Genomic DNA, 16,692 nt, shown 5'->3' on the forward strand with positions numbered 1-16,692 from the left:
CGAGTGTCTCCATCCCCCTGTATCCTCCTTTGGGCTGCTCCTTGGAAGGCTGAAGCGGCTCCTGCGATGTGGGGAGCTTTCCTGGCCCCCGGAGGGCCCTGTTTTGTGCCCCCCTCCCCCCCCGGGACGTTGCACAAGGTGGGGCTGGCACACAGTGCGGGGGGGGGGGGGGCTGCTGGCAGCCAGCGCTGCCCTTGCCTGTGCCCGATGCTCTCCAAACAACCGCAGCCCTGCGCTTCCCTCCCGCCAGCCCCCCTTCCCCGCTCTTGCTGGCCCTTTAACAGCGCAGCCCTCATGACTGTTTTATGCTTAAGTGATTAATCCACGTGAGTTGCCTTCCCCGGGTTTCTTGGACGCGTTGAGCCTGCAGCCCTTCTGGCTCCGGCATCCCCTTGGAAATGGTGTGATCTTTCTTGCGTCCGCCCTGTGCAGAGGAGGCTGGCGCTGCCTGCACCCCACTGTGGCACCCTGCCTCCTTGGAGGCGTGGGGCAGATGGGCTGGGGCGAACCCCCTTCTTTGTAGGGGAAGGGGTTAATGGGGGGAAGCCCCCCCAGTGCAGGGAAGGAAGAGGTTAATGGGGGAAGCCCCCCCTGTGCAGGGACCCCCAGTAGCACACAAGGGTTAATGTGGGGGTCCCCGCATACAGGGAGGGGTTCCCCGATTGCATGGAGGGGGTTAATAAGGGGAAGCCGCAGTGCAGGGAAGGCATCGCCCATCACGAGGAAGGGATGAATGGGGAGAACCTGCAGGGAAGGGAAGGGGGTTCCCTCACTGCAGGAAGGATGTTAATGGGGGGGATTCCCTCCCTGCACGGGGGCATTCCCCAATTGCAAGAAAGGGGTTAATGGGGAAGGGTCCCCCAGTTGCATGCAGGAGGGGAACGTGGGGTTCCCCTATCGCAAGGGTGGGATTACTGGGGGGAAGCTGCAGCGCAGGGAAGGCATCGCCCATTGCGAGGAGGGGATGAATGGGGGAACCTGCAGGGCAGGGAAGGGGGTTCCCTCATTGAGAGAAAAAGGTTAATGGGGGATCCCCTAGTGCCGGGAAGGGATGAATGGGGGAACCTGCAGGGCAGCGAAGGGGTTCCCTCATTGAGAGAAAAAGGTTAATGACGGGTCCCCTAGTGCCGGGAAGGCAGCCCCCAGTTGCAAGGATGGGGTTAATGGGGATCCCCCAGTTGCAAGGATGGGGTTAACGGGGATCCCCCCAGTGCAGGCAGGGGGTTCCCTGCCCCTGAGCAGGGAAGGGGCCAAGGGGGGCCGCCCCCCCCCCCCATTTGCAGGGGGTTCCCTGCTGCCCATTGCGGAGAGGGGAGGGATTCCCTGCCCCTCCCCCCTCGGCGGGGGATTCCCCTCCCCCCTCTCCCCCCCCGAGAGGGGGAGGGGCGGCCGGGCTGGCGCCGCGCGCAGCCCCGGAGGGGGCCGTTGCCGTGGAAACGGGCAGCTCCGTGCGGGGGCGGCGCGCGGGGGCGGGGGAACCCGCGGGGGGGGGAGGGGCAGTCACGCGGCCGCGGGATCCTCGGGCTTCCCCCGCGCGCAGCCGCGCCGCGCCGGGCTTGCTCCCGCCGCCCCTGCGCCAGGCACCCTGCCCCCCCCGCAGCCCCTGCGCAATGCACCCCCTGCGCAATGCACCCCCCTGTGCAGTGCACCCCCGTGCAATACACCCCCCGCATCCCCTGCGCAATGCACCCCCGTGCAATACACTCCCTGCACCGTGAACCACCCCCCGCACACCGGGCACCTCTCCTGCACTGCGCACCCCTTGCTTCACGCTGCACCTCCCTGCACAATGCACAGCCCCTGGGTGCTGCATGCCGGGCCCCTGTGCATGCACGGCCTGCGCACCACGCCCTGCACCCTGCATTCTCCCGCGCCCTGCACACACACAAACAATGCACTTCCCCGTGCCATGCTTCTCCTGCAAACAGCATGCCCTGTGCATGCACCTCCTTGCACACTGCACCGCAGTGCACACACCCGCACACAGAGCTGTGCATGCACCCCCTTGTACACTGCACTCCTCTTTGCACACTGCATCCATCCCTGCTTGCACACACACACAGATGCCGAGCCGTGCATGCACCCCTTGCACACTGCTCCTGCACACACATACGGAGCTGTGCATGCACACCCTGCACATACACATACAGAGCTGCGCATTTACCCCTGCACCCCGACTCTATGCACAAAAACATAACTGTTCATGCACACAGCCCTGCATACTGCACACCCTGCACACCCCTACACAAGGCACACCCTATGCATGCACAGTTCTATGCACTGCAAACCCGTTACACGCACACACTGTAAACCTTGCACATATTCCCTTCCACACCCTCGCTGCCCTGCACAGCCACCACCCACATACCCTGTGCAGGCACCTGTGTACACACCGACAGGCTTTATTCACACTCTCTTGCTCTCAATGCACAAACGCATTTACTGTGCGCTCCTCAAAGCACACGCGCTGCCCCGCGCACAAAGGCGTCCTGTGTGCACACAAGCACACACACCCGCCCAGCGCAGTGGGCATGCACACACGCACACAGCCCGTTGCCACACGCGCACCCCGTTGCTGCAGCAGCTCTCTTGCTCGACAAAGGCAGCGGGAGCGGGGGGAGACTGCAGGCTGGTGTGCAGCTCGCACACACACATCCACCCACACGCTGTGCACTACCCGCCCTGCACACGCGTTGCTGCTCCCTCCCAACACGCACACTGCACCATGCAGCACACAGGTGCGGTGCATGCCAACCCCCCCCCCGGTCCCCGGCAGAGCCCGCTGCCACCCCCGAATGCACCCCGGGAGGGCCCCAATTCCCAGCCGGTGGAAATGGGCTCGTCCCGGGGAGCCGAGCACCCGGCTGGGTGCAATGCTGAGGGTGGGCACCCGTGGTCCCTGTGCTGCCCTGGGTGCTCGGTCCTGCTCGTGCACCTGTGCCAGGGCCGGCATGGCTGCGCTTTCTGCTGCCCCTGGGTGCAATGGGGCGCCGGGGAGGGAAAAACAGGCGGAAAAGTTTGTGCCGTGGGTGAAGGAAGCGGCAGCGGAGCGGGCGCCGGGGGCTGGGGCGAGCGGGACGGCCGAGGCTGGCGCTCGCCCGGGCCACGCAGCTGCGGCAGTTAAAGTGGGGGAGTTGGCAGGCGGCTAAATTTAGCTGCAGACAATAGCTGCGGTGGCCGGGGCGGCGGGGAGGCATGGGAGCGGGCGCGCGCGACTGCGCGTGTGAGCGGAATAGCAATAGCGTGCTGCATCTCCTCCCCGGCAGCCCGCGGCCTCCGCTCCGCTGAGCTGCCCGCCCTGGGGAAACTGAGGCACAGACCGGTGCTGTGCCCGGCCGGGGGCCACAGGGCCAGGGCCCGGGGCTGTGGGGCCGGAGCCCAGGCCCACGGCCGCCCCCGGTGCTTCCTCCGCGTGGCCCGGGCACCCGCGACCCTCATGCGCTGTGCCGGCACGTGCCGACACCGGGCCATGGTGGAGCAAGGCGGCGCGCGAGCGGTGCGGAGGCCGCTGGCCGTGGGCAGGTGGGTGCACCGGCACGGCAGGGCAGCCGCGGGCCAGGGATGCCCCAGGTGCCGCCGGCACAGGGAGGGGGCTTGGCCGGGCATTCCCGCGCTGCGCGGCCCCCGGCACGGCGGCGAGAGGCAGCCCCCGGCAGCGACAGCGCGGATGCGATGGGAGTGACTCTTCCCGGCTAAAAATAACCTCCTCCCCCAGCCTCCGCCAGCGCCGCGAGGCCTCAAGGTCACTATCCGCCGTGCCGGAGCGGCGGCCGGGGGGGCGACGGAGGGGGCGTGGAGCAGGGAAGCCCGCGTCCTCCCCGGCCGCCGCGCCGAGGCTGCCGCTGCGCCGGAGCTGCCGCTGCGCTCGGTGAAGGGCCGTGCGTGGCCGCCCCGGCCCCGCACCCATGCCCCCGCCGCCCTCCGGCCTCGCCGGCTCTTCTCCGCGCTCCCAGCGGCGCCGGGGCCGGTAGCTCGGTGCCGTGGCAGGTGAGCGGGCGCAGGGGGGGCTGGCGGGGGCAGGGCGCGGGGGGCCCCCGGGGCGGGCGGACGAGCCGGGCACCCCCGCTGCCGGCCCCTTCCCGTGGGGCCGAGCCATCGGGGGCCGGCACAGGGCCCCCCGCAGCATCCCGCGGCGCCACGGGGGCTCGGCTGCCCTCGGTGAGTCCCAGCAGCCGGAGTCTGGAGGTTGCAGGCTGCATCCTTGCAGGCTGCACCCCGGCGATGCCCACTGGCCCCGGTGCTTCCCCGCGCCTGGGGCCGGCTGCCCCAAGCAGCCCCGATGTGGGGCATCCCGCCTGGCCCCGGGGCGGCTGGTGCTGTGCACCCGGCTCAGCACCCGCAGCAAAGAGCTGCCAAGAGCCGCCGCGCTGCAAACCAGCCTCGATCGATACCCAGAGCAAACAGGCTCCCCGGGCGCCGGGGTGCTGGGGTGGGCAGCGCAGCCGGCTGCAGCGGACGGGCTCGCTTCCCCGGGGCTCGCGGCGACCTTGGACACGGCGCAACATTTGCCGGACCAAAGTCCGGGGTGGCAGCACCCGGGGGTCTCAGGGCATTGGTGCCGCTCTGGCCTCGCCGTGCCACGTGCTGGCACGCGGTCCGGCGCCCGGGGAGAAGTCCCACGCCTGGCCCCGACCTTCCCCGTGACCTTGGGCTGCCCGCACCCCCGCAGCCCCCGGCTTTCGGGCCACCAGGGGCTGCTCGGGGGACCCGCGGGCACTCGGTGGGGCGTTGGCACGCGTGGGGGCTCCCCACGGGCTGGCGGTGGTGCCGGGGCTGCGGTGCTCGCTGGGCTCCGTCCCCCCGAGCCCACGGGGGCAGCCAGGCGCGGCGGCTTTGTCCTTCGGCGGAGCGGAGCCGCGTGGGGGAGGCGGCGGCGAACCCGTCGCAGCGGCTTTGTCTGGGGACGGAGGCAGCTCCGGCGGCGAGAAGCGGCGGCGGCGGCGACGGGGTGCACGGGGAGCCCGGCCAGTCCTGCGCCGCGCAGCCGTCCTGGTGGCCGGGGTCGGAGCGGGCAGCTCGCCTGGGGCAGGTAGGGGCTGCTGCCTGGTCCGGGTGTTGCGGGAGGGCGAGGGAGTTTGGGCAGGGGGCTCCGATCCCTGCTGGCACCAAGCTCCGGGGCAGGTGCTCAGTGGGGCAGGGGGCTGCCTGCGCCCGGCTCCCCTGTGCAGGGGTGTCGGGATGCCGCCCGTCTCGGGGAGACACGGGGACGAGCCGGGGATTCCCCTGCATCGCAGCGAGGGCCGGATCCAGCCTGGGGAGGCTCAGGTGTCCCTGTGTGCGGGCCAGCCGCGATGCCCGTCAGCCCTGCCCGGGTGTCTTTGCACCCGCAAACATCCCCGCCACCAACCAGCAGCTCAACAGGTGCCCGGATGCGGCCGGGGAGAGGACGGGCCAGGCTGTGCACAGTGCAGATCAGCCCGGCTCCAGGCTCTGCCCGCTTGCAGCAGCACCCACGTAGCCATAGGGTGAACACAGGGCTCCCAGGGGCTGCAGGTTCCCCTGGGGTGGGGGTTCCCATGGGATACAGGGTTCCCGCGGGTTGCAGGGTTCCCACGGGACAGGAGCCCGGTTGCGTCGTGCCACTGGAGGGATCCTGTTGCTGCAGGGCTCAGGTGAGCCGTCGCAGCTCCGGGACGGTGCTGGGGCTTCTCCAAGCCCCATGGCCATGTGCCCGCAGCTCCGCTGCGTCGGGGCAGCTGGCCGGGGCCGCGGTGCAGCATGAGGGCAGCCGGGGCCAGTTCTGCCCCCGGGGCAGAGGATGCCGCCGCGAGCAGCGAAGGCTGGGGGGGTCCCGAGGAAGCCTGGGCAGTCCCGTGCCCCCACAGCCCTGCTCAGCCCGGGCTGGGCCATGCCGTGCCCAGGTCCCAGCCCCGCGGCGGCGGCCAGCCAGGATGGCAGCGGCGTTTGCGGGGGCCGGGGGTTCCCGCCGGCGCAGGCAGATGCCGTCCAGCCTTCGACATATGGCTGGGGCTTGGCAGTGGAGAGAGCTGTGGCTGCAGCCGGGCGAGATCCTGGGGCCACCGTGGGGGCCTGGATCGCGATGGGGGGGTTTGAGGCAGGATGTGACGCACTTCTTGCAAGCAGACAGCCCCGAGCCCCTGCGCGCCGGCTGCGGGGACTCCCGCAGCTCCAGCCCGGCGGTGGGACGAGCCCCCCGCGGCCGTGGGGGGACGCTCAGCCCCGAGCACCCTGGGCGAGGGCAGTTTCCCCAGCCCCTTCCCCTCCGCAGGGCCGTGCTGCCCCGGCTATAGTCACAGCTACCCCAAATTACAGTAGTGGCCTCCCCCCTCACCGTGATTCCCAGGCAGGAATTAGCGGGCGGGTAATAAATAAATCACCAGCCGGGAGCCTTTCGGCTGCCCGCCTCTATTTTTAGCTGCACCCTCCTCCTCTGCAGTTGCTCCCAGCCAGCGCCGCTGCTCTGGGGCGGGGGGGTCCCGCTGGCACCCAGCACCCGTCTCCCGCCAGCGGGGACGGTGCAGGGCCAGGACTGCGCTCGAGGACACCGGGGTGTCCTGCACCCCGGCCCGCCCGGCCATCCCTGCCGCGCTCGTGTCCGCGGCCGTGCTGCTTCATGTGCGGGGAGGAGGACGCCGATGCGGCCCCCCGGCCGTTTGCCCGTCTCCGTCCTGCGGTGCCGGGGGTGCAGGGCCGGCCCTCGGGGCTCCCCTGGATGCCGGCGCTGGAAAAGCCCCGGCGCAGGCTGCGTGTTTGCTCGGGCTCCCTGCGAAGCGGCTGAGTCGGCTGTGCACCGGGCTCGGCTCGGTGGCGATGCCACAGCTTTTCCCGGGGGCAACCTGCCCCCACACCAGGGACCCCAGGGCCCAGCACCTGGCTCTGGGGCCCCCTCCGGCAATTGCTTTGGTCTTTCTACCGAGGGACGAGGAGAGGCCGTTGCAGAGCCCGTGTCCGGCGCCTGCAGCGTCGTCCCAGCCCGGGTCTGCCCCGGGAGGGAGGAGAGACGCCAGGGTCCGTGGCTCCGCATGGCTCCTTACTGCGGCGCTCGGGGCTTGGAGCGAGACGCGACCCCTCCTCGGCCCCTCTGGCCACGTCGCCGACCCTCCCGCACGTGGCTGGCGCCATGCAGGTTTGCAGGACGAGGCCTTCACCGTGCTCCCGGCAGCTCCCGGCGGAGATGGTGTCCCCGACCGCAGCGCCCGGGGAGCCGCACGGTGCCGCGTGGGGTGTTTTAATCAGCTACCGTGGCATGGTGGGTCAGTGAATTCCCCCCCAGTGGGGATATTCATATTGATGTCCTGACAGGGCGAAAGACTTAATAAGGCCTATTTATGTGGCCATCAATGGAGCCTATTAGCACAACAAGCACGGAGCGATGGTTAATAAAATATTTACCATGATCCATCCCGGAGGGCTCTGGGGGGAGTTTTACCGGCCCGATTTGAGGAGCCAAAAAGTTTGCCGAGCCGCCGGGAAGCGCGGTCCGCCGGGCGCGGAGGCTGCGGTGAGCGGCTCGGTTGCAGCATCCTGCACCGCCTTCGCGTGGGCCCTCGTGCACCGGGGGAGCCCCAGGGAACCGCTCTTCTTCCCCATCACACTGCCTGCTTCATCTTCCCCCCCCCCCCCCCAGCAGAGTATTAACAAGAAATCGGAACCCATTTTCCTGCAATAAATTTGGCAGAATGGAGAGAAAATGATCTGCCTCTGGAGAGGCGCCAGCGGCCCCATATATCTAACGCGGAGCAGCCGGGCGCTGGCGCCCTGCCACGCACGGCACGGCCGGGTGCTCCGGGGGCAGCTCCGTGGCCCTGCGCCGCCCGCCCCGTGCCGGGGGGCAGGATGCCGCGTGGGGCAGGACGGGGCCGGTGGCTGCGTTTGCAATGGAAGTAGGACGCCGGTTGTTTGGGGTTGTAGCCGGATGGGGTGCAGCAGGACTCGGGTGCCCCTGTGCAGTGCAGCCCTGGGGCTTGCTGTGCCGGCGGGTCCCGGCACCCGGTGTTGCAGTGCCCTCGCGGCGGCTACTCGTGCCGTGGGGTCCGTGCTGGCTCCATGCGGATATTCATGCAACGGGGTCTGCGCTGGCTCTGCGAGGCTGCTCGTGCTGCTCACGCTGCAGCTCTGCGCTAGCTGCACCGGGGCCGTTAGTGCCGTGGGGTCCGCGCTGGCTCTGCGGGGCTGCTCGTGCAACGGGGCTGTTGGCACTGGGGCAACGCGCTAGGTGCGACGGGGCTGTTCGTGCCGCGGGGTCTGCGCAGGCTGCCGTGGGGCGATTCGCGCAACGGGGCCAGGGGGCTCGGGTGAGCACTGCCCGGGGCCCCCTCCGCGCAGGACCGTGCACGGCGCAGCCGGGCGGGCAGGTGCCCCTGTGGCCCTCGCACCCTGCCCTAGTTTGCCGTTATCCAATTGCCTTTGAACAAACAGACCTCCGAAAAACACGGCTCTCCTTGCCGATTCCCAGCTCACCCCGACGTGGCGCGTCTGGCTGCAGAGGGAGGGCTCGGCTCTGCACCGGCGCTGGCCGGCGCTGCCTGCCGCGAGGCCCAGCAAAATCACCCGCGGCGCCGCGGGGCTTCGCCTGCCCGGTGGCCCCAGCGCCGCCGGGGGTCCCAGCCCTGTGCCACGGGGGGCTCGGGGTGCCGGGGGCCGGCGAGCCGCCCCGCGCGGCTGTGCTGACGCCGTGTCTCCTTTCGGCCCAGGCGCAGAGGGAAGCCCATGGCCCCCGGCCCCCCGGCCCCCCGCAGAACCCCCACCGAGCCCCGCACCCAGCGCCCCTAAGGCCCCGCAGACCCCCCCGGCCCACAGCCGTGAGCGCCAGCAGGTACGGGGCGCGGGGACGTGACCCATGCCAGGCTGCTGGGGGTGCGCGTGGCCGAGGCGAGGGAATGCACAGGCCTGCACGGGGGATGAATGGGGGTGTGATGGAGAGAACTGAATGGGGTGTGATGGAGGGGGTGTGATGGAGGGGTGTGTGGGTTTGCAGTGCGGAAGGATGAAGGGGCTGTGGAGGGGGGGTAACAGCAGGAGGCGTATGGGGGTGTGATGGAGGGAGCGACGGGGCTGTGCAGGGCTTGGATGGAGGAGCGTGGGGGGGCGGGGGTGGGATGCAGCTGTGTGTGGGTGTGCATGGGGTGGTGGAGGGGTGCACGGGGAGTCTAGGAGGTGCGATAGAGGGGTACAAGGGGGATGTGCAGGAGTGATAGAGGGGGGGTGGGGGGGTGCAGGGGTGGGATATGTGAATGGAGGGGTGCAGGGGTGTGATGGGGTGAATGGGGGTTGCAGGCGTGTGACGGGGGTGCAGAGGTGTGATGGGGTTCAGGGATGCAGGGGGGGCTGCAGGGTTGTGATGGGGGTGAGGGGGTGTGACAGGGTGAATGGAGGTTGCAGAGGTGTGATGGGGGTGCAGGGGTGTGATGGGGTGAATGGGGGTTGCAGGCGTGTGAGGGGGTGAATGGGGGTGCAGGGGTGTGATGGGGGGGGTGCGCCCAGGCGGGGCGGAGCCGGCGCCCCGGGGGCGGGGAGAGGGGCGGGGCTGGATGCGCGTCACGGGGGGCGGGGCGGGGCTCCGCCAATGAGGAGCGCCCGCCCCGCCCCGCCGCGCTCTGGTCCCGCCGCCGCGCGCCCCCGGGGCCGAGCCCGAGTCCGGCGGCGGCGGTGGCGGTGCGCTCCTGGTCCCGGTCCCGGTCCCGGTCCCGGTCCCGGTCCGCCGCCCCCACCGGCAGCCTGGCAGGTACCGGGCACCGGGCAGGGCCGCCGGTGCCGGTCCCGGTGCCGGCGGGATGCTCCCGGGGGCGGCGGTGCGCAGAGTCGGGTCGGCGGTCGGGCGCCCCCGCCGCGCGCCCCGTAACGGGGACCCCCTCCGTGCGCCCCGCGAGCGGCGGCGCCGTTCCAGGGCGGGCGGCCCCCCCCCCGCCCGCCGCTGCCGCTCCACCGTCGCGGGGGTCGCGCTGCGGCGGCAGCGGCGGCAGCGGCGGCAGCGGCGTCCCGGTGCCGCGGAGCCGCGGCGGTGCCGTGCGGGGCACCGCGCCCTCCCTGCCTCAGTTTCCCCTCCGCGGGGCGCAGGGCGGCCCCGGGGTGCTGGGGGGGGGGTCGTGGCGGGACCCCAGGGCACCGGTGTCCCCCCCTACCCGCCGCGGCTCTTGGGCCTCGGTGCGCGGTGCCCCCGCGCACGTGCCGGGCCCCGACGCCGGCGCCTCTCCCGCAGGTCGCCGCCGCCGCGGCGCCGCTGAGCCATGCGGGATCGCGCCCGCCCGGCCCCCTCGCCCCGAGAGCCATGAGCAGCTGCAAGTCCAACGGCGGGGTGGCGCGGCCCCGGGGCGCCCGCGGCGCCTTGGCCCGCACCCTGCACCCGCTGGAGGGCGAGACCCAGCCGCTGCGGCCCTGCCGCCCCGCCGGCCTCGAGGTGCTGGTGTCCGGCGCGGAGCAGCCCGCCGCCCCGGCCCCTGCGGATGGCGAGGAGGCGGGAGAGGAGCGCGCGCGGGGGGCACGGAGGAACCAGAACATCGGCTACAAGCTGGGCCACCGGCGGGCCCTCTTCGAGAAGCGGAAGCGCCTCAGCGACTACGCCCTCATTTTCGGGATGTTCGGCATCGTCGTCATGGTCACGGAGACGGAGCTGTCCTGGGGGGTCTACACCAAGGTAGGGGCCGGGCCGCTCGGGGCGGCAAGAGCGGGCGAGGGGACGTGGGCACGGGACCCCCATCGCTGCGCTTCCTCGCAGGAGTCGTCGTACTCGTTTGCACTGAAATGCCTTATCAGCCTCTCCACCGTCATCCTCCTGGGACTCATCGTCATGTACCACGCCAGGGAGATCCAGGTGGGCCGCGCCGCCGCGCGCCCCGTGGACCGGCACCGCGTCCCGCGGGCGCCTCCATGCGCCGCCTCGCTGCGGGACGCCCGGCCAGCCGCCTGCCCACTCTCTCCCCCCAGCTCTTCATGGTGGATAACGGCGCGGACGACTGGCGGATCGCCATGACCTACGAGCGGATCTTCTTCATCGCCCTGGAGCTGGTGGTCTGCGCCATCCACCCCATCCCGGGCCAGTACCTGTTCACCTGGACGGCGCGCCTGGCCTTCACCTATGCCGCCTCGGTGGCCGACGCCGACGTGGACATCATCCTCTCCATCCCCATGTTCCTGCGGCTCTACCTGATCGGGCGCGTCATGCTGCTGCACAGCAAGCTCTTCACCGACGCCTCCTCCCGCAGCATCGGCGCCCTCAACAAGATCAACTTCAACACCCGCTTCGTCATGAAGACCCTCATGACCATCTGCCCCGGCACCGTGCTGCTGGTCTTCAGCATCTCCTCCTGGATCATTGCTGCCTGGACGGTCCGCGTGTGCGAGAGGTGTGCGGGCGGGCGGGCAGGGCTCTCCCACCTCCCTTGGGGGCTCCTGCGCTCGTGGAGGGTGCGGAGCTGGGCTGCAGCTGAGGATGCACGGGGCAAAACCCCGGGGGGGGAGAAGAGAGGCTCTTTGGACATGCAAAGTGTCCCCCAGCCCTGGCAGCGCCTGTGTTTGGGCAGCCCAGCCCTGGGCAAGCGTCCCCAGCCCCTGCCTGGCCCCAGGACCCTTGTGCCAGGGCTTGGCCGGTGGTGGCCACCATGGGGTTTTGCAGAGCCCAAAGGTCGATGCTGAGGCCGGGTAGGTCCCCGCTAGGGCGGGAGGCCGAGCGCGGGGTCTCTGTCACCTATCCCGCGAGCACTGCTGTCCCATCGTCCCTGCTCTCCCCAGCCCCACATCCCTCCTCGTCCGTGGCCACCACGGGTGCCAAGCCCCGAGGGACTCAGCGGCACCCGTGCCAGGACCCCATCCCAGCCCCGGGAGGCGTTTGGGGGTCTCGGGGACGGGACGCGGTGCAGAGGGGACGGGTCTGTGCCCGGTGCTCCTCAGCTGCGGCCGGAGCCCGCGGCCGGGCTGCGCGTGCCTGCGCTCGTCCCTTCTCGCCGGCTTCCCCTCCGCCCCAGGACCGCTCATTAACTGCTCTTGTTTTCCCTCCGCGACCGCTCTGCTGCTCGCAGGGACAAACTGTGAGTCACCCCAGGAACCGAGAGCCGTGTCCTGCACGGGACATCCCTGCCGCCCCAGGCTTGTGCTAACGAGAATTTAGGATTAGCTGCAGCCGGGGGAGGGGTGCGGGGGGCTGCGGGGGCCGCCCGGGCCGGAGCAACGAGGCCGTGGCCCTGGAAAGGGGCCGCAGCCCTTTCCCCTTGGAACCTCAGCATCCGTTTCTGCCGTCGCGCTCCCTTCGGCGAGGGGGCAGGCGTGAATGCCAGGCCCCGGTTGCAGGTGGGATTTGACCCGGTGGCGTGGGCACAAGCCCAGGGGTCCCGTGGCAGCGTGTGCTGGGGCACAGATCCTGCTGGCGGAGGGTCCGGGGCACTGTGAGCCATGAGCGCAGCCCTGCGCTGCCCAGGCTCTGTCCCTGCGGAGGCGAATTCGCTGCGGAAATCACTGCAGGTCACTGGGGTCTCCCCATGCCGGGGCCGGGTGCTCTCGCGTCCCCGCGCTGAGCCAGCCCACGGTGCTCCCGGTTTCACCGCCGGAGCGATAAACCCCAGCAAAGAGCAGGGACGATCCGAGGCAGCCGGAAAGGAGCCGCTCGCCGCTTTTTATTTATAGAGCGGAGGCTTCGGCTGAAGCGTCTCCAAAGGGCTTTTGCTCGGCTCCGAGCGTTTCTGTCGCTCAGCGTTTTCCCCTCTTCAGTAGCGCAGTTCGGGTGCGCTGGAAGCTCCGGGAGAGCTCCCTGGGATGCGGAGGGAAGGGCAGCGGAGGAAGGCAAGGAGGGCGCAGGGCACTGCAGCACGCGGCCCCCCACGCTCCCCATCGCGAGCCCAGGCAGGGGCGGCCGCCCCGGGGCAGGGGGTTCGGTGCCCCCCGGCATCTCCCGGTCCCGCGGGACCGGCTGAGGTTCCAAGCTGAAATTGCACAGGTTCATCCCGGGGGGGGGGGGGGGGTGCAAGGATGGGAGGGACGGGGCACGTGGGGCCAGGCGGAGGGACGCAGCAATCCTAAATTCCTCGCCTCATGCTTGAGTCTGACCCCAGCTTGTTCCCCTCCGCCCCTTTCCCTTTTCCTTCCTCTTTCACCCCGTTTTACACTCTGCCCCGCTCCCCGCATGCCTCCGAGCCCTGCTGCCGAGCTTGGCCGCTCCGACCGCCTGGCCCTGCTGCACCGCGTCCCCGGGCAGGTTGGGGTTGTCCTGGCGCCTCCGAGAGCTGCCGGGGGCGATCAGGCCAGGGGGGCAGCGAGCGAAGCCGTCTGCATTCGTGGCTCCGGCGCTGGCCACGAAATCTCAAAGCACAGTGTTGCCCGCTCCATCCCGGAGCGAAGCCAGGCCCTGCCGCAGCAAGGGGCCGGATCGGGGCCGGGGCGGCTGAGCGCGGGGTCTCACGTGGCGAGGGGCTGCCCTGCTCCGGACGGTGGCAGGCTCCGTGCCCGGCTCTCCCGGCGCTGGCGGCGCAGCTTTTGCAGCGCTGTGAGTTTCGTTCCCTGCTCTGCAGAGACGGAGCGTGCCGTCGCAGGGCAGGGGGGCTCCAGGGGAGGACAGCCGTGTCCTGTGCTTTGAGATCCTTGGGAAAAGCTTCAAGAGGGCTGAGGTTTGCCGTGGCTCCCCCCCAGGCTGGGGGAGGCTTCATTTCCCACGGGGGCTCAGCCCAGGGAGGAGCAGCTCCTGCTTCCTCCCGGTCCCTCTCCGTCGGGCGCTTCAGTCTCTGCAGCTCCGCGGATTTTGGTGGTCCCTGGCCCAGGCGCAGAGCCCTTTCTGGGTGCCCCTTCCTCTCGCGGGGGAGCCCCGGAGCATGGGACGCCCGGGCTGGGTTTCCCAGGGCTCTCAGCCACATGGAGCCATCCGCGGGCAGCCTCGGGGTCCAGCGTGTCCAGGGGGGGCTCCGGGACTCTCCCAGCTGGAGCTGCCGAGCGGGGACCGGGCGATGGGGAAACCAGCCCGTTTCCGACCCGAGCCCTGCAGCCGGCCGAGCTTCGGGGTCCCTCCCCGGGGGCTGCAGTCCCCAAGGGCAGGTTCGAAGCCCCCCCCGCCTGCGCGGGCCTGTTGCGCGTTGGGTGCCACGGCGGGCGCTGCACGGGGGGGCTCGGCCCGGCCTCACTCGCAGCACGGGGGGGGGTCGAAGAGCTGAGCTGCTCTCGCCGGCTGCTGGCCCCGTCCCCAGCAGCCGCCCGGCCCGAGGCACGGCGCCGCCGGCCCCGAGCCGCTGCGTGACGATGGCCTTGCAAAGCCGGGGCGGCGCGGGGGGGCCGGGGCTGACGGCGGCTGCCTCTGGCCCCGGGCAGGTACCACGACAAGCAAGAGGTGACCAGCAACTTCCTGGGAGCCATGTGGCTCATCTCCATCACCTTCCTCTCCATCGGCTACGGCGACATGGTGCCGCACACCTACTGCGGGAAAGGCGTGTGCCTGCTCACTGGCATCATGGTGAGTGCCCGGGCGGCCGCGGGCACGGTGCGGGGGGCTTCCCGCCACGCGTCTCCCCCCTCCGGAGGTGGAAATTTCCCGGCTGGTTCTTGACCTGCTCCCCAGGGCGCCGGCTGCACGGCTCTCGTCGTCGCGGTGGTCGCCAGAAAGCTAGAGCTCACCAAAGCCGAGAAGCACGTGCACAATTTCATGATGGATACGCAGCTAACGAAGCAGGTAAGGGCCTGCCGGCGCCCCCGCACCCACCCAGCGCTGCATCCCGAGCCGCGGCCGCCCCAGGAGGGGGCTTCGTCCCGGGACGGGACGCGGAGGCGGCCCCTGAGCGGGGATGTCTGCCTCTCCAGGTGAAAAATGCTGCTGCCAACGTACTCAGGGAAACGTGGCTCATCTACAAACACACCAAGCTGGTGAAGAAGATCGACCATGCCAAAGTTCGGAAACACCAGCGTAAGTTCCTCCAAGCCATCCATCAGTAAGTGCCAAACCTTTACCTGCTTCGTACGCGGCGCCCGCCCGGCCGCCCGCAGCGCCCTCGTGCCCCCGTGCCGCTGCCCTTAACGGCGACCCCGCTTGGAGCCGATTCCTCCCATTTTTCCCCCCCCGGCTTCAAGGCTGAGACCTTTGCCAGAGTGACACAAGTGAGTTTTCTCCCTCTGGAGCTCTTGTAAACCCCCCTGGCACTTTGAAGCAAGACCAAACTGTGCAAGTGCCGCCTGCCCCCTTCTGCTTTAGGATTTTTGTGTTAGAAAACGCAAAGATTTCCAAATTTGGGGCCCCAAAAGGAGAATGGGATTTTGCCTTCCGTTCTGGCTGCCGGTCGGTGCCAGCTCTGCCCACAGTGCCCACGCTCCCTGCTCCAGGCCTCTCCGACAGGCCCTGCTCCGCCATGGCCAGGGTGCTTTCCCGGTGACAGTGGGGGGCCGGGGACGGCCGCGGCGTTACCGAGCCAACGTGGCGATGGCAAGCCCCGGGGTGCCGCCGGTTTTGGGGGAGAAGCCGAAAGGCGCTCGGCTCGGCGTGGCCCGGGGTCCGGCGGCGGCGGGCAGGGCGGCCGGGCGGCCGGCGGCTCCGTGCGCCCTCCGTGGTGTTATTAAACCTGCTGTTGTGTTTTGTCTCTGTTTTGCCCCATCCCTGCAGAGCCCAGAAGTAAGTCGCCCCGTCTGCTCGCTGTGTGTTTCCGCGTGCATGGTCGCGTCCCGGCGCAGCGCGGCCGGGCTGGGGTGGGACGGGATGGGGCCGCTTCGGAGGCGGCACCGTTCGGTGCTCTTCCCTGCCAAAGCCTCGCGCCGAGGCGCGGGGGCGGTGCTGGGAAATGCCGCGGACTCGGCGGCTGTGCGTGCCCAGGGACGCGTGCGGGGCGCCGCGGAGGGTGATGCTGACCACCCCCCCCCCCCCCCCGCCGGTGCTTTTCTCTCCGTAGGCTGCGGAGCGTGAAAATGGAGCAGCGGAAACTGCACGACCAGGCGAACACGCTGGTGGATCTGGCCAAGGTGAGGCGCCCGGCCGGCGGGCACTTCCCCGGCGCGGGGTCGAGCGGGGCGGCGCGGGCGGCAGAGCCCGGCGGTGCGGTGTTGAAGCCCCCTTTGCCCTGCACCTCCCCGTTCCCGGCAGACCCAGAGCATCATGTACGACATGGTCTCCGAGCTGCAGGAGCGCAACGAGGACCTGGAGAAGCGGCTGCACACGCTGGAGAGCAAGATCGAGGCGCTGGGGCTGAGCCTGCTGGCGCTGCCGGGGCTCGTGGGCCAAGCCGTGGGGCGGCAGCAGCGGGAGCCGCCGGGCCGCCGGCCCCCCCGGCCCCCCGGGTGCCGCCGCCGCTCGCCCTCCACCGCCCCCCCCACCTCCTCGGACAGCGGCTGACGGGGCGCCGGCCCCGGGGCCCCTTTTAACGTCTGGCCATCGTGTGGCTGATCTCAGTAGCTTTGTTCTGTAAAGCCCTGTATAGTTAAACTTCCTGCGTTCACTGTGCTGACGCGAGGCTGCAGCCCCCCGACGGCCCCCGCGGCCGCGCCGGGACCCTCGGCCGCCACGGTGCAGCGGCAGGGCCGGCCGGGGCCGGGGAGCGGACGCAGGGGGCGGCTGGGGGGGGCGCGGGGTGGCCGGGGCTCCCGGCCCGGCTTGGCAGCGGCCACAGAGGGATTCAAAGAGGCCAGAAACCCCGAGGTTTCGGGGCAGCCGGGGTGGCCGGGGGCTCTTCCCCCCGGGAAGGGGAGGGCTGGGGGGCAGAGGTGGGGGCCGGGGCGCCGGGCAGCGCGGACGCCCTGGCGCTGGCAGCAGAGCGCCGCGGGGAGCGCGAGAGCAGGGCC

General features: G+C 70.6%; 1 protein-coding gene across 2 annotated transcripts; it reads left to right on the top strand.

The window, feature by feature from the left end:
* Window positions 1–3,769: 3,769 nt before the first annotated feature.
* KCNN1 (potassium calcium-activated channel subfamily N member 1) lies at window positions 3,770–16,544 on the top strand. 2 transcript variants are annotated; one of them, XM_067312612.1, is made up of 10 exons: window positions 3,770–3,987; window positions 8,655–8,776; window positions 10,160–10,594; window positions 10,676–10,771; window positions 10,885–11,303; window positions 14,245–14,386; window positions 14,492–14,602; window positions 14,731–14,858; window positions 15,807–15,876; window positions 15,998–16,544. In XM_067312612.1, exons 3-10 carry the CDS (start codon window positions 10,229–10,231, stop codon window positions 16,244–16,246), a joined length of 1,581 nt encoding a protein of 526 aa, XP_067168713.1. In that variant the 5' UTR covers window positions 3,770–3,987; window positions 8,655–8,776; window positions 10,160–10,228; the 3' UTR covers window positions 16,247–16,544. The 2 variants fall into 2 exon arrangements, with proteins under 2 accessions (XP_067168713.1, XP_067168715.1); XM_067312614.1 differs by having other exon boundaries at window positions 16,037–16,544.
* The last annotated feature ends 148 nt before the right edge of the window (window positions 16,545–16,692 follow it).

This window comes from Apteryx mantelli, chromosome 30 (genome assembly GCF_036417845.1).
Source record: "Apteryx mantelli isolate bAptMan1 chromosome 30, bAptMan1.hap1, whole genome shotgun sequence".
Taxonomy (NCBI): Eukaryota; Metazoa; Chordata; class Aves; order Apterygiformes; family Apterygidae; genus Apteryx; species Apteryx mantelli.

Excerpts from the sequence above, each read along its gene's own strand:
- KCNN1 (XM_067312612.1), top strand. The coding sequence starts at position 10,229 with ATGAGCAGCTGCAAGTCCAACGGCGGGGTGGCGCGGCCCCGGGGCGCC. Across the intron at positions 14,387-14,491 it reads GCCTGCTCACTGGCATCATG|GGCGCCGGCTGCACGGCTCT; the intron begins GTGAGTGCCCGG and ends CCTGCTCCCCAG. Across the intron at positions 14,603-14,730 it reads ATACGCAGCTAACGAAGCAG|GTGAAAAATGCTGCTGCCAA; the intron begins GTAAGGGCCTGC and ends CTGCCTCTCCAG.